The following is a 23,750-nucleotide window of genomic DNA, read 5'->3' as shown; positions in this document are numbered from 1 at the left end:
TTCCAGATTGACAATGGTAATGATCATTTCATGTATTTCTTCATTGCCATTCAAGTCCAGTTAATAAAAAGAGTTGGTAACAACTCTATTTCATTAACTCTTCAGAGGTTTAGGCTGATGGAAGCTTAAACATCTTCAATACATTGCTTCAAAGGTTTCCATTGAGGATTCACACTCAGCAGGCAGATGGAATGTGAAAAGAAGAGTTTGGAGATAATGCAGGAAGTTTCTATGGGTCAGCCATAGAAATAGCATATGTCATTCCTGCCTCATTCTATTGGCCAGAACTCAGTCACATGGCCACTACAAGGAAGAATGGGAAACATTGCCCAGCTGGGGAAAGGTAAATAGATATCTGCTATGTTTTTCCATCATTATACATTTTGTTTATTTCCTTGAGTTACTCCATGAGCTAAAAGCCCCCGCACAATGCTGATCATAAGTTGCAGCAGCATCATTGGAGTTTCTCAATGTTTCAATATGAAGTATAACACAATGCTTGCTGTAGGCTTTTGTACATACTTTTTATCAGATTAAGAAAGTCATCTTTTATTTTTGTTTTGAGAGGTTTTTGCTATAGGGCGCGTGTGCTCGCCAGACAGAGACAGAGAGACAGAAAGTGAGAAATCACCCCCCGGGGGGATGGCCACGCCACAATCCCTTCTCCTCCATTCTCCTCTCAGGATCCTGGGCACGCATGCACATGTGCCCTGGCGTGAGTTTAAGTCACCAGGTCCAGGACTCGAACCGTGGTCGACTACATGGGAGTCCAGCGACATAGCTATTACGCTAACTGCTGGTCCCAAGAAAGTCATCTTTTTAAGGTGTTCTAAAATCATTTATGAATAGTGAATTGTATTATAACATTTTCTGCATCTATTTGGATAATACATTTAGTCTCTGTTTTTTGTTTGTTTGTTTTTAGGTTTTTCCCACAGGGTGTATGCATATAAAAGAGACAGAGACAGTGAGACGAAAAGTGAGAAATCACTCCCCAGGAGGGAATGGCCATGCTGCTATCTCCTCTCCCTGCCCTTAACCACCATCCTATCTAATGGCCCCGATATTTATTTTTCAGAGAGATTTTTGTCATAAGGTGCATGTGCTTGTCAGAGAGACTGAGAAAGACTGAGAGACAGAAAGCAAAAAATCACCCCCCGGGGGATGGCCATGCCACAATCCCTTTTCCTCCATTCTCCTCTCAGGATTTTGGGCATGCATGCACACACATCCATCATGCGTTTCAAGCCACCAGGTCCAGGACTTGAACTGCAGTCAACCATGTGGAAGTCTAGTGCTTTAACCACCATACCATCTGCTGGCCCTGATGTTTATTCTTTTAATCTGATAACATTATTAATTATATGGGTTAATAGTGAAATGCTTATTTAAGCTTGCACTCCTTAAATAAAACTAAATTGGTTATAATATACTATCTTCTTACATGTCCCTAAATTCAGTTAACAATACTGTTTTGCATTTTCTTTTTTCTTTTTTTTTTTTAAATTTGCCAGAAGGCATGTGTGCTTGCCAAAGACACACACACATACACACACACACACGTACACAAAGAGAGAGAGAAAGAGAGAGAGAGAGAGAGAGAGAGCACTCTCATGGGGAATGGTTACTCTTCAGTCCTTTCTCCTCCATTTCTTCCTCCTGTCAGGATTTTGGGGGCACACTCACACACCTGGGGTGTTTTTCTAGCTTCCAGGTCTAGGACTCGAACTACGTGGTCTGTCATATGGGATCCAATTGTCTTCATCACTGTAGAATTGGTCATATGGAATCCAGCTGCCTTCATCACCACAGCATGAGCTTGCCCCACTTAGTATTTCCATGAGTAAGATTGTTCTATAATTTTCTTTTCTCACATTATCAGGTTTTGGCATCAAAATTTTTTCCCTTTATTATTATTATTATTTATACATTCAATCGCTATACATCATTTAGTTTGTAAAAAGACTTTACCCAGCATGATATACATCTCAGTCCAGTTGAGAATACTATACACATCCTCATCAACAGATAATAAACCACATCTGTGTACCACAAAAATCTTACCTCTCCATTTTCCCCCCAAATTATCTTTCCTGTGCTCTTCCCCTCCCACATTCTCCTTCCCCTTTGTCTCTAGTGTCCATAACAATTTTTAATATTTTTATGTCTTCCAGTCTTTCAGTCTCTACCATAGAATGCAGTCAGTATATGTTAAGTGGGGACATCCAATGTCTCTTTCATAGCCTGACTTGCTTGACTCAGCAGTAAATCTTCCATATCCATCCACTTTCTATCAAATTCCAGGGCCTTGTTGTTTTTTATAGCTGAATAATATTCCATGGAGTATATGTGCCACACTTTTTCAATCCATTCATCTGTTTGTGGACATCTGGGTTGGTTCCATGTCTTAGAAATTGTAAATAGTGCTGCAATAAATATTGTAGTGCAAGTGGAATTTCTGGATCATATGGTAGTTCTTTTTGTAGATCTTTGAGGAACCTGCATATTGTTCTCCACAGTGGTTGGACCAGTTTACATTCCCACCAACAATGTAGGAGTGTTCCCTTTCACCACATCCCCACCAGCACTTACCAATTTTTGTGTTTTTTAATCTTTGCCATTCTGACTAGGGTTAGGTGGTATCTCATTGTGGTTTTGATCTACATCTCCCTTATGAAGAGGGACATTGAGCATTTTTTCATATGTTGTTTGAATGTTCATATATCTTCTTTAGAGAGTTGTTTATTCAGCTCACTTTTGCATCTTTTAATTAGGTTAATCATTTTCTTCTGGGTAAACCACTTGAGTTCTCTCTGTATTCTGGTTATCAGCCCCTTATCTGAGGCATAGTTAACAAATATTCTCTCCCATTCCAAGGGTTGTCAATTCACACTAATTATGGTGTCCTTTGCTGTGCAGAAACTTCTTAATCTGATGTAATACCACCTGCCTATTTTGGGGGTTATTGCCTCTACTTTGAGGGTCTTGCTTAAGAAGTCTTTGCCTACCCTAATGTCTCCCAGAGTTTCCCTAGTGTTTTCCACCAGTAGTTTAATAGTTTGCAATCTTAGGTTTAGATCTTTGATCCACTTTGAGTTGATTTTTGTTAATGGTGACAGATAGGAGTTCAGATTCATCTTTCTACAGGTGAATACTCAGTCTTTCCAGCACCATTTGCTAAAGAGCTTTTCTTTTTCCCACTGGATTTACTGGTACCCTTTGTCAAAGATCAGTTGGCTATATGTTTGGGGTTTATTTCTGGGGTCTCTACTCTGTTCCATTGGTCCCCATGTCTGTTTTTGTGCCAATACCATGCTGATTATCACAGCTTTGTAATATATTTTTGTGTCAGGAAGTGAGATTGCCCCCCCCCCAGGCTGGCTTTGGCTATACAGGGTCTTTTATGATTCCAGACAAATTCTATAATTGTCTTTTCTAGATCTGTTAAGAATGTCTCTTGTAATTTTATAAGGATTGCATAAAACATGTAGATTAATTTGGGAAGGATTGCCATTTTGATTATATTAATTCTGCCAATCCAGGAACATGGTATGTCCTTCCACTTTTCTATGTCCTTTTCAATTTCCTTTTTAAGGTTTTCATAGTTTTCTTTATAGAGGTCTTTGACTCCCTTGGTTAGTTTTATTCCTTGGTATCTTATACTTCTTATAGCTATGGTAAATGGGATTATTTTCTTCAAGTCTGTCTCTGTCTACTTGTTGTTTGCATACAGAAATGCTATATATTTTTATAAGCTAATTTTGTATCCTGCCACTTTACTGTATGCACTTATTACTTTTAGAAGTTTTCTTGTGGATACTATTGGGTCTTCTACGTATACAATCATGTCATCTGAAAACAGAGATAATTTCAGCTCTCCTTTCCCTATTGCAATGCCTCTTATTTCCTTCTCTTGTCTGATCACATTGGCTAGGATGATTATGCAAGGGTCATAAAATGCATCCCTCTTTAATGCTGTGAAAGATTACAATTATTCTTCCTTAAGTCTTGGTAGAATTCACTGAAGAAACATCAATAATTTTTATGAGAAGTTTTAAAATGCTGATTCAGTTTCTTTAAAGAATATAGGCTATTCATTTTTTTTTAAGAAATGTATCTAACTTTTTAAGTTTATTGACATGAATTTGCCTATAATGATGTTCTTCTAGTATCTTAAAGTCTCCAGCATCTATGGTAATAATACCCTATTTTTATTCCTGATATTAGGTATTTGTGCCTTATTATAGTTTCTTCAATGAACTTATTGGAGTTTTATCAACTTTATGACCACTTGGAAATACCAACTCTTGATTTTTTTGATCCTCTCTGCTTGTTTGTTTTCTATTTCATTTTCCCCTGCCATTATTTCTTTCTTTTACACTGTTTGAGTTTGTTAACTTGTTGACTTTCTCAGTTCTTGAGATGGAGACTTAGCTCAGTCTCTCTACTCTTGAAATATAGAAATTTAAGGCTCTGTATGTCCCTTGAAGAACTGTTTTAGTCATACCTCTCAGTTTTCATGTGAAATACAAGTTGAGTATCCCTTATCCAAAATGCTTGGGGTCAGGTGTTTCAGATATCAGAATCTTTTGATTTTGGGAATATATGCACATACATAATGAGACTTCTTGATGATAAGACCCAAGTATAAACATGAAATTCATTTATGTTTTCCATACACCTGATACACATAACCCAAAGGTAATTTTATACAATCTGTGACAATATGCAACCTATCACATGAGGTCAGGTGTGGAATTTTTCCACTTGTAGCATCAAGTCAGTAATTTTGGAGTATTTTGGATTTCAGATTATAAATGCTCAACCTGTGTTTTAATTACCATTTGATTCAGAATATTTTCTAATTGTCATCATGATCTAGCTTTGATAAACACGAGATTTAGATATTTTTAAATTTGCTAACATAAGGGGATTTTCTAGGTATTTTGTTGCTACAAATTTCTAGCATAATTGCTTTACGTTAAGAGAAACATAAGCTATGTAATTTTAATGTCTTCAAAACATACTGAGCCCATTTCTTTAGCTGATTTTTTTATGAGTAAGAGACAGAGACAGCACCTGCAACAGAGTCTTGATGCTGCAATCCACCTCCAGCTTCAGCCAGCCCAGAGACAGGCACGCAGGTGCCCAGTATACTCAGGGTGGTCTCCAGATAGGAACCAGCCACATTCCCATGTGGATTTGCTTCCCAGAGAGTCACGTTTTACCACTGTAGCCTCATCTGTCCCTCTACCCATATTGGGCCTGGTACATAAGGGCACTTCAAAATATTAGTGAAAAAATAGAATTAAAGTACAAATTTGGGTGCTAAAGATTTTGAACTCTGCACATAGTTTTTTCATAATATACATTTTAGTATTTTCATACTACGTATCTCCATGAAATTTCAGAAGGTCCCTTGTATGTTTCATGTGAGACTGAAAAGAAGGTATACTCCCAGGGGTAGGACACAGCATTTTATATCTTTCTATTAGGTCAAGCACGGTAATTATGTCTGTCACCCCCTCTATATACCCAATAAAGCCCTGGAAGCTCAATTTTTCCAGGATCAGCAAATTTTCTGAGAACAAAAGTATTTCTAGCCTTTGGCTTATATATCTTTGATTCCTATGTTCCCATAATTGCTAATAATTTTTTTAACTCTTTGATGCAATGCTGTTAATGTCTTTTAAAATATTTTATCCATCATTTTGAGCTGCTTTCAATGAGAAAGTTGGTCTGAATAACGACGTAGCCTGTCATTACTGAAAGTGGAAATTCTACTTCCTGCCAATGTTATCAGCTCTGGTTTTTCTCTTATCTAATTTAGTACTATTAATATTTATGTTTAGTACTATTTAAGTATAGTAATTTTTCTGACTTCCTATCTTTTTATTGATTTTATATCATTTTGGCAATGTATTCAAATTCTAAAGGACCTTATCATTAATATCTAAAATATATGAAATTCTTCCTAGCTAAAAGTTTTCAAAAGCCTGATTATTTGAACTTCTTCATCTTGCAAATCCTCAATGAAACTATAACATCGTAATGGAAACCACAAGTAGTTCATGATCATTGGTCATGAGTTGCTGTTTCACGTCATGGTGGGTCATGTTTCAACTCTGTGTGTAACAAGGAGAGCCATGTGCCACACACAGAAGAGACATAAGGCTTGGAGTTCGGCCCTGAGGCCCGGCTCCGGCTGTCACATGATATATTGGGCTGTTGGAAAAGTCATGACATACTTTTTCTATGCAAAAATGCATCATGATTTTTCTGACAACCCAATACAAACTGGCTTGTGCCAAATCACTTCACTTTCTTGAGTCTGCTCGTTCATCTATAAAATGGGTCTCAGGCTCTCAGTTTACTTTAAGGATCAAATGGGATCATGCATATGTACACCCCTAAGCATGATTTCCAGCCCCCTACCCAAACACCCAGTAAGAGTCTCTCATTCAATTTGGAGCTGCCAAAGCCTTACAACACTACAAAAGCAAAGATGCTGAATGTAAGCTCTATGGAATTCTATAAGAGAGGGATCTGAAAGTGCAAACAGCACTTTTGCAAGCAACAAAGATACTATGTACATGTATGATAATGTTATGCAAGGAAAAGTGAGGCTGAAAGAACAATTAATAAAGAAAAATATCAGTTAAATTCTTTGTCTCATTTTTCTCTGTTTCTGAAAATTCTTAAAAGAATGCAATCCCTTTCAGAATTCATAATGCTGGGTTTGGGTCGTTTTTGCATTTTATATGTGTGCAGCTGTTCCTCCAGTATAAGTATGCACATCTGCTCATTAGCAATACAATATAATTCCCACTGTCTAATTATTTGCAGATGATAGATTCCTTGTACATGGTCTAAAAAAAGGATAGTCCTTCAAAACTGGCGACTTATTTAAAAAATAAAACTAACTTAAAAGGGTCAGCACAACGAAGTTCAGATGTTAATCTGGCAAGTTTAAATATATGAACACTAGCACTTAATTGCCAACTTGATGGGAAACAGAAGAGAAATAAGGATTTTCTCCCTCCAATTAATGTTTCCCACGGGACAGCTTAGGGCTCCCTTCTCTGCTATGCACCTGGAAGAGACCATGGAGCAACTCTGCTGAAAGTGGAATAGACCCAGCCCACTTCTGCTTCTGTACACAACAGCCCACCTAGAACAATGTTCCATGGTGCGTAGTGTGTCTACTGGGGGGACACATGGGGTCCAAGGGCACTACATAGGAAGGAGTCCTTCGGGATCCTCTAGTTCAAGCATGGGCTCAAGAAGGTACTACAGGGCGTGGTGGCGCCCGCCCTATGGCAAAAACCTATGGAGGCTGGAGGATTGCGGCATCGAGTCCAAGAAGGTACTACAGCCAGCTAGTGTGTGTGGGCCTGGGGGTCCACGAAACCTGTCAGCATAGATAGTGCGGCCCACTGGGGGAAGGCCAGACAAAGCTTTCCATTTATTATTTATGTTTCAGACTTTTGCCACAAGGTGCATGCACTTGTTAGAGAGAAACAGAGATAGAGATAGAGAGAGAAAATGGGAACCACTCCCCACGGGGGATGGTCACACCGTGATCCCTTCTCTACTCTCCTCTCAGGATTTTGGGCACCTGTACACACACACACACACACACACACACACACACACAAACACACACCCCACACATATGGTGTGATTCTCAAGCTGCTGGGTCTGGGACTCAAGCCACAGAGTGAGCCATGTTGGATCCAATGACTTAACTACCATGTCACCTGCTGACCCCCCAAGCTTTCTTTAAAAAAATAAAAGTTCTTAATTGCCAACGAGCGAGTACCCTTACCAGAGAGAGAGAGAGAAAGGAAGAGAGAGAAGGAAAGGGAGAAAACTCCCTCCAACAAAATATGGTCATGCCACAATCCCTTCTCCTCTATTTCTCCATCCTGTTGGGATTTGGGGCAAGCATGCACATATACCCAGTGCATTTTTAAAGCCCTCAGGGCCAGTATTTGACCCATGGTCAGCCATGTGGGATCCAGCTCCCTTGGCCATTAGGCTATGGGGTTGGCCTTGTTGTTTTTTAACAGGTCATTGTGGGGAATGGACTGAGGAAAGACAAGGCAGGCCAGCTAAGAGGCTACAGTAGTACCCACTGGTCAAATAGAGGCAGGGAGAAATGAGATTTGGCCACACGGCCAGTGCTGGGCAAACCTGGTTCAAAGCTATAGCTTCTCTAACTCCAAAGTCCTAATTCTTAACAACCTATTTGATTAAAGATGTTCTAATTAATGGAACATTTTAATTAAGGTTTTCAGGGAGCAATTGGGAGTACATCACCAGTTTATAGTTGAAGGCTGGGTTAGAAGGTTCAGCTGTTATAGAAAAGGGCAAGAGGCCTAAAATGGGACCAGCAGGTTAAAGTGCTGGATTCACACATGGCTAGCTGTGCAGTAGCTCGAGTCCTGGACTCAGCAATTTGAAAATCACTCCAAGTGTGTGTGTGTATGAATGTATGTATGTGTGTGAGTGTGCATGTACGTGTGCCCAAAATCTCAAGAGGAAAATAGACGAGAAGGAGTTGCAGCATGGCCATTCCCCCAGGGGCTGATTTCTCATTTTTCGTCTCTCTCTCTCTCTCTTTAATGAGCGCATGTACCCCATAGTAAAAAAAAAAAGCCTAAAATGAACCAAAGTAGCAGTAGTTTAAACATGACAATTCTTGCCTAAAGAGTCCAGCCTGGGATGATGGCTTTGGATCCCTCTATCTTGCAACTGCACCATTGCAAGGGTGAGGCCCCATCAAAGATGGTTCTCCACTACCTTATACACCAACCTGAGGGAGGGAGGAAGAAGAGAACAGCCCTTTCTCTAAGTGCACACAACCCCAGAGTTGTACACTATCACTTCTATGCATGCCCAGATACTCAGGAGCTAGCACCTGCCCACACTTAGCTGTGAGGAGTCTGCACAACCAGTCTTTATGGATGGCTGTGTGTCTGGCCAAAATTCTAATACTACACAAGTGGGGAACCCATTACTGGGATCAGTGAGCAGTCTCAGTCACAGGCCTCTGTAGAAAGACCACAGCTCCTTAAAGAGTGCACCGGAGAAGACCAGAATGTATTGTATGTGCAAGCATTTCCATTTTACAGAGATACTTGATGCTGCAGTGCTTAAAAAAAATAGGCACTCAATTTAAAGTGTTATTAAATTCACTGCAGCATTTTATTGGGTCATCGGAAAAGTCATGACGCATTTTTTTTGCATAGAAAAACATGTAATGACTTTTCCAATGACTCCATGGTCTATTTGCTTTAAAAAGGATACAAGGGGGCTGATGGTGGTGCAGTAGTAAAATATGACACTATGTAAGGCTGACCCAGATGAGAAGGATCTGGGTTTGCATCCAGAGGACTCCCTGAGTGCACCAGGCATGTGCATGACCATGAACCAGGCAGAAGCTGGGGGTGGATCAGGGTAGCAAGACCTGTTGAGGGTGTCTGTCTCCCCCCATTCTCTCTCTCCCCCTCTATCTCTCTCTCGCTCAGTCTCAGGAGAAACAAATAGATAACTTCGAAAAAAAAGAATTCTGAGCCAGCATGTATGAAAGTGGATAAAGCACTGGATCCCACATAGCCACCTCCATGGTTCGAATCCCAGACCCAGTGGCCTAAAAATCACACTGGGCATATGCACCTGCATGCCCAATATCCTGAGAGGAGAATAGAGGAGAAGGGATTGCAGCATGGCCATCCCTTCTGGGGGAGAGTTCTCATTTTTCCTCTTTCTCTGTCTCTGGTAAGTGCATATGCCCTATGGGGAGAAAAAAATCTAAAAAGAAAATAAAAAGAAAAGGAAAAGGATACTGGAGGTACAACTATTATCATGTGGGGGAATACGTGAAATTTTTTCTCCTTAGAAGTAGGCTTTCTGGTTAAAAGCTCAGACCCCTCTAGTGTAGGGGGAAGAAAACAGACTTGAGGTTTAGAGAGAGTTGGGTCCAAATATTGCCATCACCATCAAGCAAGATGTTTGAGTCTTTTAGAACCTCACTTCTTCTCTTCTGTTAAATGAGACAATGCTCCCTATTTCATAGGGTTATGATCAGCATTACATGAAATTAGAAATATAAAACATGGCCTAGCTGCAGAGGTGCACACTAGTAAGACATTGCTGCTTTGCTGGCTGAGGCCACAGGGGAGGCCCAGGTTTGATTCCCGGCTCAACCTGAAGATTGGTACAATGGCGTGCACCTGTACTTGCAGTACTTGGAAGGCTGATGCAGAAGGATCATGACATGAGACCCTGCCTTAAAAAGTAAATAAAGGAGACCAGCAGGTAGTGTAGTGGTTAAGGCACTAGACTCCCATGTGGCTAAACCGCAGTTCAAGTCCCAGACCAGGCAGCTTGCTTTCTCACTTTCCTCTCTCTCTCACATATGAGCCCTATAGCAAATTAAAATAATAATCATAACAATAATAATAATAAAGAGGATACATTTTAAAAATGAAATGATTCTTTCTAAAAAAGAAAGAACATTTATCACTAAAACTAGCCCATCAGAGTGCTCGGTAAATGTCACTATCCCTTGCCCAAGGATGGAAGAGATCAAAATGGGTTGTAGCACCAGGAGGAGAAGAACAAAATGGGCTATAACTGAGAAGGTAAGCTTTGAGGGATGAAACCAGACAAAGATGAAGCTCTGCCTTGTGTACCTGTGTACCTGTGGCATAGCTCAAGTACACTGTTCATGCCTGTATGCTATGCAAGAACAGGAGGACTGACTTGGTCATTTGTGCATAGCACATGATATTTAGAAGGATGTAGACCATGCATGAGATGTGAACCTGAACTGGTTCTTTTGATTACTGTGTCAGCAGCAAACTTAAGCAGGCTTCAGCCAAGAATCTACCTTCTAGCACTACTAGCAGCAGCACCAACAGGATGATAACATCAGCAGTGTTGAACACAAGCAACAAAAGAGTCTGTGGGTAGAAAACCCACACTTCAGTAGATGGAGGATAAATATTTTCCCACAGAAAAAAAGTAAGAGCAATGTGGATTAAAAATCAATTTTAAAAATCAAGTGAAATTATACCATTGTATAGAAAACATAACAATACTTATCTTACTATGTTCACACTATTGTATTTAATTCTTATGACAGCTCATGAAGTAGGTAGTATGGATATAATTATCCTGGGTTTTATTGTAGGTAAGAAAAATGAAAATCCAAATTGAGTAAGCATCGGGGCCAGCAGGTGGCATGGTGGTTAAGATGCTGGACTCCCACATGACTGACCACAGTTTGAGTCTGGGACCCAGCAGCTTGAAAATCGTGGTGTGTGTGTGTGTGTGTGTGTGTGCCCCAAATCCCAAGAGAATGGAGAAAAGGGCTTGCAGCATTGGAGATGATTTCTCACTTTTTCTCAGTAGGGGGGTGATTCTCACTGTCTCTCTCTCCAGCAAACGTATTTGCACTCTATGCTAAAATACCTAAACAATCAAATAAATTGAGTAACATGGCCAAGGTCTCACAGATGGGAGGCCAACTGGGGGCCAGGAGCCAAATCTCCTAATCTTGGGCTCTACCATGTTGCCTGGAGACGGTGGGAGATTCCTTTAGTTCTCAAGAGGACCACATGGTCAGGAAGGGATGTGATCCAGTCTACCCTCAGATGCCTGGAGGAGAGGCCCTGCCAGGAGCTTGGGCATATTGAATAGTAGCTACAGACCCCCACCCCAAGGCAAGAAAGCAAAGGAAGCCTATGAGTACCATATATTTGTCCCATGAGTGAAAAAGAAATCTAAACAGTGGCATCGGAATGTTTTGACAAAAGTAGAGGATTTGTGGTATTGGTAAATTAAAAGAAAAAGACTATTTTTTTTATTTACTGACCAAATGTATAATGGGTCTATTGGGTCTACTGAGTATGTTACTGGAACTGAAATTAGCCTAAGTGGCACTTTCTCTGGCCTTGGTGCATAGTGGCTGTGGAACAGCCACTTATATTTCAGAAAGTTTATACTTTCCTCTTTTACCATATTTGTCCCCTTCAAAATGGTGGATTATGTATGGGTACTTTGTCCCACCCATTAAGGCAGACAGCAGGAGAGCTGCTTCAGTACCTTGAGGTAGTGAAGATCATGCAGATTTTCTGTTTAGTCTGGGCCATGAAGATCTGATTTAATTAAGCTTAAATTCTTGCTATTTCTACTGTAGTAAGACACTTGACATTAGCAAGATTCCCCACATTTGCAAATATCATTTTATGATACTGCTTTTCCCACAAAATGCAGTAAATTATAACTAAAACATTTAAGTGGCCCCTTCAAATCCTTAATGACTTATAAATAAGGTACTAAAGTCTTTCAACATTCTAATTAAAATGCATTTCTCTTGAGTCATATTTCTGTGGAGAAACACGTGTTTCCTGGGAACATCTTCACATCAAAGGTCAATGTCTTCTCAACTTTTCTTCAAGTTTTGTCTTTTTATTGATAAGCAATTCAGGCATAGGCAAGAACATCCCTCAAGTAGTTTCAGCAGTCACTTACTCTTGTTAATGCAAAGAAGTCAGAGTGGTAGGGCCAGTTCAGTGGTGCAGTGGTAACGTACTGCTCAAGCGATGATAGATTCACACAGGCGATCATGGGTTCGGTTCCCAGATCAACCTAGGATGATCCTGGCTGGCTGGGAAGGCTGAGGGGACAGAGTTCTTGCAGCATGACACCCTGTTGAGGGTACTTGTCTCTATTTCTGTCTTCCTGCCTCTTACTTTTACGAAAGAAAGAAACTTAAAAAGGAGAAACCAGAGACGGGTGTTGCTTTGGAGATGAAAGCCACCACCAAGTCCAGCACACTGATCTCTTCTGAAATGTCCCTATTCTGAGTAAGAACCGCCTTCACTCCCCTCATTTACTCAACTGTGGCTTTCTTTTTAGGGACACTTTTCATTGGCAAAGGGAACCAGGGTTGCCATGTGACTCCAAATGCAGAATTTACAGGTTGTGGTACACTGTGGTGTGTGGTCTGCAGTCAAGTTCACTAGCAGCCTGGTTCCTCCCTACTTCATGCCCATCCTACAGGGAGCAGGCTTCAAATTCTGACCTCAGAAAAAGTATACATGACTGAAAGAAAGACATTGTATATTTCCACTTAACATACAGTTACTGACTGACTGTACTCTGTGGTAGAGACTGAATAGTTATGGACACTGGAGACAGTGTGGAAGGAAGGGTGGAAGAGAGAAAGAGGGTAGGGAATGAAATTAGGCAGAAAAATAGAGACTAAGACATTTGTGGGACACAGAAATGGGTTATTTCCTGTTGATGATGACACGTACAGTATTCTCAACTGGACTTGTCTGAGGTGTATTTCATGTTGGGTAAATTCTCTCTACAAGTTAAATGAAATATAGAGATTGAATGTATAAAATAATAATAAAATAAAAAATACAAGTATGGAAATTAAAAAAAAAAAAAAAGAAATGTTACACATGCCTATATGTTTTGGACCTTCAGGGTTCTCTGGAAATATTCAATCCGTTGGTACCAGAGTTCTTCCGAATGTCCTTTTTTTTTTGTTTTTAATGTTCCATAATTAACACATCATTGTTTCTAATGATGTCTTTTAATATTTTGGTCTGTGGTCTAATATGCATTTATGTGGTCTTGTATGCTCATTTGATCTTGGTACATTGGAACTTAACTCTTCTTCCTAGAGAAATATATTTTCCCTGTGTATTTACTGAGAGACTGGATATTCCTCCATACCACTTGAGGACTTAGCACCACTGAGCAGAGTGTCTAGCATAGGAAATGAAAGGTAAATGTCATTAGTTAATGATTACTGTTATTAGTACATTAGGGATACTGAGAGGGATCCTGATATATTTCCAGACCATGTATCCCAAATCCTAAACCCTAGTTTTTAATTCTAAATTACCAAGGAAACCCCTAAGCAAACCACCAGTAAGTCTTGAAGAAATGATTTTTAGTGTCTTCCACTGCACATCTGAGTCAATGGTATTAACCAAATTATTTCAGACCTCTGATTTATAAAACCAAATGAACTTAGTTACTAAATATAAAGAGCAATGATCATTTATGTTGAATGAGGGGACCAAGATTTCTGTTATTGTTGTTATAGGTAATAGAAACTCAACAAACTAGCTTAAGAAAAACAAATGGGGACGTCCACAGTAGCTCTCATAGCTTAGAAGGCTCCCAGGACAGGTCCCAGAATTAAAGGATGAGTTATAGGTGTGAGAGGTCTCAGGACTTTAGAGTCCCATGGAAGGTCTCTCTTCTTGTCTCTCATATCTCAGTCTCTGCTCATTTCCTCCCTGGCTTCTCCTATAGGCAGGCTCTTTCCACATACAGAGCATTGCTACCTTGGCATCCCCAGCAAAAGGAGAACATCTTTCCTCTCATATAATAGGCCCAGGATAGGACACTTGTTGGCCCCGCTTATGTCACATTCCTTGGGTCAAACACTGCTGAAAACAGACCAAGCTAGTGTGATTGGTCAGGTCTACATCATGTACCACCCCTTAGGCCAGTAAAGTAGGGCCTATCCCTAAAGGGTAATAGAAAACCTCATAAGGCAAAAACAGGTAGTTTTCTAGTCTATTACACTGAGCTCTCCAAAAAAGTAATTCTAATAATAATGTGAGCAGACCATTTATCTTGTGATTTAATGTTTGCAACTGTATATGCTACATCAAGCACTATTTTAAATAGGAATTAACATATGCAATGGTAGAAAAATTCCCCTCCTATATGTTTAATTCCCTCAAAATATCAGTGGAAAAATATTTCATTCAATAATCAAAACTCCATTGTCTACAAACTCCACTATTAACCATTTCATCTTTTAGCTTATAGCATTGACGCTGAAAGGCTCTATTCTGTGACATTCAGCCAGATGAAGCTAACCTCCTTGTCTATGAATGCCCTGTTAGACTCGAAATACCTCTGGAAAATAGCAGAGTAAGTTATTACATCACTGAACTGTGTTATGGGTTCGATTATGCCCTGCCCCACAAATTCGTATGTTGAAGTCCTAATCACCGACACCACAGAATATAACTGTATTTGAATTTTGATAAGATTTTTAAAGTACTTAAAGTAAAATGAGAGCACTTCAGTGGACTCCAGTCTGATGTAACGATGCCTTATAAAAAGAGGAAATTTGGCAAACTCAGATACAGAGGCAAGACCACATAAAAACATAGGGAGAAGACAGCCGTCTACAGGCCAAGGACAGAGGCCTCAGAAGAAATCAGCCATATAGACAGTTGTTCTTGGATTTCCAGGCTCAGAAATGTAAGAACATGAACATCTGTTGTGTAAGACAACTAGTCTGTGATATACTTCATTTATGGCAACCCTAGCAAACAAATACAGACAGTAAATAAGAATTTCAAAGAAGCAGCTGTGTGAGAACTGAGTCATAGATGAGGCAAACTTGAGACAAGGTAGGGGAGAACAAGAGATCTTTTAAATTGTTTTTTATGTTTTTGTTTTTTAAGTTTATACCACAAGTTAGAGAGTAACAGAGAGAGCAAAACAGAGGAACAGCCCCCTCACCATGGGGTCCTGATGCCACGATCCACTCCCAGCCTTAGCCAGCGCCAGATGAAGAACATGTGCATGCCCAGCAAACTCAGGGAGGTCTCCAAACTTGAACCCAGAACCTTCCCATGTGAGTTAGCCTCCCAGAGAATTGCATATTACTGCTACACAACCATCCTGACCTCTAAGGTTTTTATTTTAATATTTTATTATTATTATTATTATTAGTTATTGCTATGAGGTGTGTGTGTGCTCATCAGAGAAATACAGAAAGAGAGAGAAAGAGAGACAGGGAAAGTGAGAAATCATCCTCCCTCACAACTACCCTGGGGGGATGACCACACCACACTTCCTTCTCCTCTCAGGATGTTGGGTATACATGTATACATGCCCAGCATATTTTCCAAGCTGCTAAGTTCAAGACTTGAACCATGCACTTGGTCATGTGAGATTCAGCTGCCTTATCCACCACACCACCTGGCTGGCCCCTCTAAGTTTTTGTTTTGTTTTGTTTTGTTTTTAAAGGTAGAATTCCCCCCTAAGATTCAGGGGCCAATACTAGCAACCCAACTGTGCACTGATAAAGATGAGATAAAATGGATAGGAATTTAAGAGAAGAGAAAGAAGTAAAGGACAGATTTTTACCCTCCGGACCGGACCTGCAGGGGAGCCTGTCTTCTACATGCCCTCTGCTTTGTCTGGGCTCCTGACGTGTCTCCACTGCTAATTCTGAGGCTCTCCGCATTCTGTGCTGACATTTGGCTTTGACAGTCAAAAAGGCTGAATGTCTGCCCCATCTGAAATCAAAAAGTCTTACCAGCATGAGCTCCTGGCTGTCACTACTCTATTTCTGAGGCTCACCAGAGTCCAGCTGAGCCAAGGCTGTTTAAGCCCCCGGGCCTCCCTTTCTCATATACAACAGTCCAGTAGTCCTAACTGGGTAACACTGAACCTTCTGCTTGTAGTGTTCTTGTCCCAGTCCTCTACCTACCTTGCCCCATCGTCATCCCTCTCCCACCAGGGACCCATTTCCCCACATCAAACCAGACTTGGTTACCATGTAAATCTCAGTCCAACCTCCATCCAAAGCCCAGACTTCTAGCCTTCACTCTCTTCAACAGATTTACCTTGAATCTGGACCAACCTGCCTTACCCTTAAGCTTATCAAATTCTGCCTTAGCTATGACCTTTCCCCTCTGGCAAACCATCCTGGCATTGGTTGGTTCTTAGAACCAGCACTCAGGACCCACCCACCTGTGTGGCTAGGGTCAAATAAAGATTCTACCATAAAGTACAATACACATTTGAAAAGACACATCCATTCTCTAAGAAACAGCCAACATTGCATGCCCAATACACAAAAACCTGACACTAAAGGAAAATATTTTTGTTTAATGGACTGATGGCTAAATGAACAGTTTTTTAAAAAAATCACACCTATTATACAGGACTTTCCAGTTCATAAGCTTTATAATATCAGATTATCACACTAGCGAGGAAGTGCTTGTAAGGCTATCAGGATGCAATCTGGGAATTGCTTCATTATTGAATACTACAATGATATTTGCCAACATGGGACTTTTTGCTTGCCTATGCACTCAAATAAAATCTCTGACCACACTGTTTATAGCCCAAATATATTAATATCTTCATATAGCAAATTCCAGAGAAGACAAATAAAATATTTAAATGACCAAGTTTTGTGGACCTACTGAATATTGCATTTTACCTTTTTTTTAAATTATTCACAGACACTAAAAAAAAAAAAAAAAAACAAAAACCTGATAATGTCAAAAGACAAGAAAGGCTAAACTCAAGGAAATAAAAGAACCATAAATCAGGAAAACTTTGGAGCTGCTGGAAAGACACTTTAATTTTGTAGACAAAAGACTGCATTAAGGAGGAATAATGCAATAATCAAAGGTGAACGGATCTCTATTGTCTGGCATCTTTCTCTGTGGGAATTTTCCCACCCCTGACAGCTGTAAGGGGGGAGGGGCGCCGAACGTGGCTGCGCCTTTATTCTCTTACCCTTTTTCTCCCCAGCCCCTCCTCTTCCCGTCAATAAATGTCTGCAATCATATTCTTGAGCTCCTGTGTGATTTCAAGGTTCATCTCTTCCATGCAGCTCAAACACTAATTATCCCAGCTGTAATTAGTAAGATAATTAAATACTGGCTCACTCATCACTCTACCTTGGGTCGGGTCGTGATTCTCCCAGAAGACCTTGAGCAGTTCCTCGAAGCTGATGTGCTCTGGCTGGTACACCACTCGGACCACTTCTGCGTGGCCAGTGTTTCCTTGAAAGAAACAGAATGTACAACCGCAATTTATTGACGTCAATTTATTGCATGTTATTATTATTTTTTCAAAAAACAATAGACAAAAGTTGAAATTCTTCCCCCTGATGGGAGGGAGAATGGAAGACTAACTGGACTTTTTAGCTAACAGTGTCATCCTGAAGCTCTGTTGCTGTTTCTTTTCTCACAAAAGCACACAGCTACCTTCTAGCAAGCTTCCTGGGATGCTTACGTCTTCACTGGGTGTATGTATATATTAATATTTAAGTTTATGAGACTATAATTTGGGTTTTCATTTTTCTCATCTCAATCTTATGAAAACGTATGGATCAACCTGACATAGTGTTCACGATTTGAAACTCTGCAAAGGGAAACACATACATTTATTTCTATTGTCATCTGATGCTATCTGTAGGAACCTCAACAGTGCTACAGAGTAAGATGGTGCCAGAGATGTCTGTATGAAATGGGCTTATAACTTGTTCACATTAGGTAAATTAGTTATCTGAGGAACATATTTACTATGCTGTTAACACCAAGACAAGGGTCGGAGTCAAATACCCGGTGGGGTGGTAAGTGCTTTCTCAACCTAATTCATCTCTGTGCTAAACAACAACTGTAGACTCTGTCTCCTTGCAGGCCCCATGTTAAGCAGGCCCGTCCTCCAAGTCCCGGAAGTTCAGTGATTCAGGCAAGTACATATTTGCGGTACCACTTAAACCTATGGAATCCATACCCTCTCTTATCTTACAATTCTAGAACACACTAATTACAGATGCCACATTAACACCATCTCTATATTGAAATTTGCTTCCCATCTCTTTTTGGTCACCTTATGTACAAGAAAGAATTTGGCCTTGCCCAGAGAGAGATCTGGTCTTTGCCTTCAGCTTCTGTGACAGTTTGTTCCACTGTAATCACTCCTGCATGATTTTCCCCCTTACCAGTGTATTAGAAGTGTTTCCCTATGTCACTGAAGTTTTTAGAAAACACCGTTTATGACAACTACAAAATACTCCATCAGCTGGTTGTCTGATTGCTAATTCGGTCATTCCCTGTCATTGGGCATTAAAACTGAATCCTATTTTTGTCTATGAATGTAAATATTTTTCCACACTTCTGAGGCTCCTTAACCCACAGTTATATAAGAAGAATTTGTAAATGAACATTTATAAACATTTTAAATTTTCTTGATGCCTCATGCCAAAGTGATTTTCAGTAAAGTTGACCCAATTTTCTCTCCCCATTGGCAGCATATTGAGGAGCAGTCTCAGTCACTAATACATTTTTAAACTGCAGGAATTATACCCAGAAAATAATGTTCTATTATTTTATTTTGAATGAATTTAATTATTAATGAAGTAAAAAATAAATTTCATGTTTATTAGTAATTCTAATTTCTTCTTTGCCCTAGTTTTTGGCATGTCCTTTTTATATTGGTATTAATTGGTTGTTATATATTGGTTTATTAATTGGTCAATCTGTGCATTTTAGTTGAAATACTATAGTCATTAAAGTTAGCATCTAACCAGGTTTTATGCTAACAGACAGAAAAGATGCAGTAAGAATAACAATCATTATTGTAAAAACCACTTTTGATCTACTTTAAAATCTTAATATTTTCTAATTCAAAATATATAAGCAAGTCATTTAACCACATAAGCACTAAAATTCTCTGAGTATTAATAAAGGACAGATATAATTTGTTATGAAAGCATTGAAATCACACTAGAAATATAGTCGTTGTTCAGTACCCACAAGGGATTGGTTTCAGGACCTTCTCCCCACAGTAACCAAAATCTGAAGATGCTCACATGCCTTACCTAAAATGGTATTGTAATTATATTTAACCTACGCACATTGTCCAGTATACTTGAAGTCATGTCTAGATTACTTATCCTACCTAAAACAATGAAAATGCTATGAAAACAGTTGTTACACTATTAATACATTGTTCAGAAACTAATGATAAAGAAAAAAGTCTCTACACGTTTGGTACAGCGGCAACCAGTTTTGTTTTGTTTTGTTTTTTCTTTTTTTTCCCAAATACGTTCAATCTGTGGTTGGCTTAACACACAGAGGTGGAATCCACATATATGGAGGGCCGACAGTATAAACAAAAAATGCAAACAGGCTATTCACATAGGAAAGATAGGAAAGAACAAGTGCAAACCAAGACAAGCAAAATGCTCAGCATTTTTAGTGATAAAAGCAAATACCATTTCTCATTTATTACACATTGTAAAATTGCTTAAAAGCATCTTAGCGCAGTTAACGACACAAAGAAATGGGTGCCCTTACTTGGCTAGTGACAGGGTAAAATTACTAAATCCTTCTGGAAACCCCATTGACATATGTAAGCGAGAACCACAAAGATGCTCATTCTCCTTGATTAAGTGATCCAGGAAATCCATCTTAAAGGCATAACCCCAAATAATGGGAAATATATACACATGTACAGAAAACTCACTCCATCATTATTCTAATGATAGAGTTCTGTAAGAAATACAAAAGTCGGACGAAAAAGAAATTATGGTCTAACCACATGATGAGCTATTATGCAACCATCAAAATACCATGTCCTAGCCAGAGCAGACGCTATTAGCTACTATTTACAGAATACAGACCATATGGCAAGCATTTTACCTACCTGACACCATTTAATGCTCCCAACAATTTTTTCCTATTTTTTCTATTGTGATAAAATATACCTAACATAAAATTTACCATCTTAAAAGTGTACATTTCAGTGGTATTAAGTGCATTCATATTGTTCAGCAACCATCACCACTGTTCCTCTCTAGAATGCTTTTCATCTGTAGAACTGAAGCGCTGAACTCATTAAACACTAACCTCCCCTCTGCTCAGCCCCTAGCTACCACCAGCCTGCTTTCCACCTCAGTGAATCTGACTACTCTAGGTACCTCACGTAAGTGGACTCACAGTGCTTGTCTTTTTGTGACTGTCTAATTTTACTTGGTGTACTGTCTTCTAGGTTCATCAACACTGTGGCATGTCAGTTTCCTTTCTTTTTCAAGATGAATGATATTCTGTTTTGTGTGTGGGCCCGCACATGCACACACTCTGCTAACCCATTCACCCATTAACGAACACTGGGTTCTCTTCACCTTTTAGCTACTATGAATACGCTGCTATCAATATGGGTGTACAAATACTGCTCACAACAATTTTGCAAGAAAGACGTGGTCCCCATTTTACAGATCAGAAAACTTGTCTCTCCACAAGTTTTCTCACACGACATCCCACAGCTAGTTAAGAGGCAGGATCTAGTCACAAACCAACCGTGGTTCAATCAGAGATGAAGCTGGGATTCATTCTATGATCCCAAACCAGGCTTCTGAATGTGGAAACCCAAAGTCACCAAATGAGGGCAAGTGTCACGCGGAGAGTGGCCCAGGTGAGAAATCGCAGCTGTACAGTAATTGGCATCCAAGCTGTCAAGAATATTTTACAGTATTAGATTCTTCTTCTGTGGCAGCAATATGGGGTCAGGGAAGATTTCCTGACCAGCAAACACTCTCAGACATAATCTGCCACTGACATTATTTGCAGAGAGGTTTAAAAGAGCGTGGTTGTTTAAGAGAAACTACTACCATTCAAATTCAAGATCCATTTGCATTGACAAACAGCACAGAGATGCCCTTGCCAAACTCACCTTTAAGTCTCTTTACTTTATTTCTCCAATGTAAAAGAACCGGTGTAAAAATACACAGTGCAAATGATCAAAAGGATTAAGGGACTCAGAACCATTTACAGAAATGCCCACACTTTACAGGAACTAGCCATCGTGCCTGGCTAATTTTATTCCAGAGACCAATCTGCAAATACTTCCTTGTGCTTCCAGAGATAAAAGGCCATATCTTAAAAATACTTTGAGCTGTTTCTTCACATAACATCGTGCAAATAGCATGATAGATGTGATGTGCAAACATGCTTGTTAACAATTCACAGCACCATTATAGGTGCTTTAACATTGTTGTTCAAAAACATCTTAAAAGGAAAACCGAAAGGGATGAATGTCCTCTCTCAGCATTTCCCTCCACTGCCTTACCCCGCGGTCCCAGCAGAAGGTGAACCATCACAGAGGGGTCAATTATAGGCCGCCATTCCTTCTAAGACAAAACATCCAAGAAGAGACATACAGGTGTGCTCTGGGAGCAGAAAAGGCAGGCATTTTTTTTTTTTTTCCTTTCTAAGTTTCTTTCTTCTTTTCTTAAAGTTTATTTCTTCTGAGAGAGACAGAAAGACAGAGTGTGTACTCATAGTCTTGACACTGCGGTCCATACCCAGGTTTCACAAGCCCCAGATCATGGGCAAGTACGAGCCAAGTGTTCCCAGGGAGGTCTCCAGACATGAACCTGGAACCTCTCCATGTGGGTTAGTTTCACAATGTTGTGTTATATGGCTGCACCACCTCATGGCCCCAAGCATTTTGGGTCATCAAGCTACGTGGAAGGCAATTCCTGAATGAACCAAATGCTTAAAAAAGGAACTGGAGGTTGCCAGCAGGTGGCATGGTGATTAAGATGCTGGACTCCCACATGGCCAAGCATAGTTCAAGTTCTGGACCTGGCAGCTTGAAGATCACACCAGGTGTGTGTGTATCCATACCCTATTGTGCCCAGCCAAGTTTTTCTTTTCTTTTCTTTGACTGTGATATTGAGTCTCATATATATATATATATATAGTTTTAAAGATGAGAATAAAGCTAACCTTTGTGACAAGAAAAATAATTAAATGAGGTCATATATGATAAAGTGTCTGGGAAGAGAACTTTTCTCTAGGCTTCTGTTGTTATTACCCTTTTGAGTTTCCTTAAAATGGATGCCTCCCCTATCTGCACTAAACTTTAAAAGAAATGATATAAGGAGACCTCTATCTTATTAAACTAAATTTATCTCTGTAAATGTCTAACTTGGATTTCAGTCATTGACTCGTTCATTCCAGAAATATCTGTTGAGTGTGTGTACCTGTCGAGCCAGCTGCTGAGGTTCCTTGGCAATCCTGCTCTGATGGAGACTGCAGCCTGGCCTTCTTCCACACCACAGGAGGGCCCAGAGTCTCACACTTTTGATGGCTGCACGGAGAAGTCTGTTTTTTTTTTTTTTTTTTTTTAAAGTGTGATTGCCCTTTTTAGAAATAAAAAGCCAAGTTTAATAAGCAAGTACTTGATTCAAGTAAAAAGATGTTTCCTGGACATGACTCCAGGAGTAGGAACTGAGGCTAGAATTTTGCTATTCTGGAAAGGCTGTTTCTAACTAGGCCATGCCAACCATTCTTTCTGATAAGGATTTTTGTCCATCGGAGTCAATGAGACTGGGACACAACAGAGGCACTGGAGCCAAGATGGAGCAGAAACTCCCCCACTCCCCACCCCTGAGCTGCAGCTTCAGAACGCAAGGTCACCTCCCTCCAGGCAGTGCCAAGTGATCGCAGGTTGGCAGGCAGCAGGGATGGGGTGTAGGCAACATGGAAATAGCACGGCGAGCACACATGTATGGATTGGAGGATTCCTTTTACTGGATTTTCCCATCACTTAGCCTTCTTGAGGATGGGGCGTCTATGTGAACCCCAGCACTACTCACCTGCCTAATTACTGGTCCCCAAGTGGAACTGTATATGCACATTCTGCTCTAGCCTTCTGGCCCTGACCACTCAATTCTATGTAAGCCTTATCACATATCCTAAAATGAACACAGCTACCACTCACAGTGAGATATTTGATACAGCTAATACATTTATAATACTTCAAATGTATGAACCAACATGATGTTTTGTTTATTAGTGAATAAACAAATAAATTAATGAATAAACACATTAATTAATAGACATTTATTAAGTAGTTACTAACTTCGAAGAACTGTG

General features: G+C 39.9%; 1 protein-coding gene across 2 annotated transcripts in view; it reads right to left on the bottom strand.

Moving 5' to 3' along the window:
- MSRA (methionine sulfoxide reductase A) overlaps positions 1–23,750 on the bottom strand; it is a 434,018-nt gene that overhangs the window by 129,758 nt on the left and 280,510 nt on the right. For both annotated transcript variants that reach the window (XM_027765448.1, XM_027765449.1), the window contains one exon: positions 17,760–17,864. In XM_027765448.1, coding sequence (XP_027621249.1) covers positions 17,760–17,864 — 105 coding nt within the window. The remainder of the gene's footprint in view (positions 1–17,759; positions 17,865–23,750) is intronic.

This window comes from Tupaia chinensis, unplaced genomic scaffold (genome assembly GCF_000334495.1).
Source record: "Tupaia chinensis unplaced genomic scaffold, TupChi_1.0 Scaffold138390_1, whole genome shotgun sequence".
NCBI classification, from domain to species: domain Eukaryota; kingdom Metazoa; phylum Chordata; class Mammalia; order Scandentia; family Tupaiidae; genus Tupaia; species Tupaia belangeri.
Note: the sequence above shows the minus strand (reverse complement) of the source record. Positions and strands in the feature narration are given on the sequence as shown.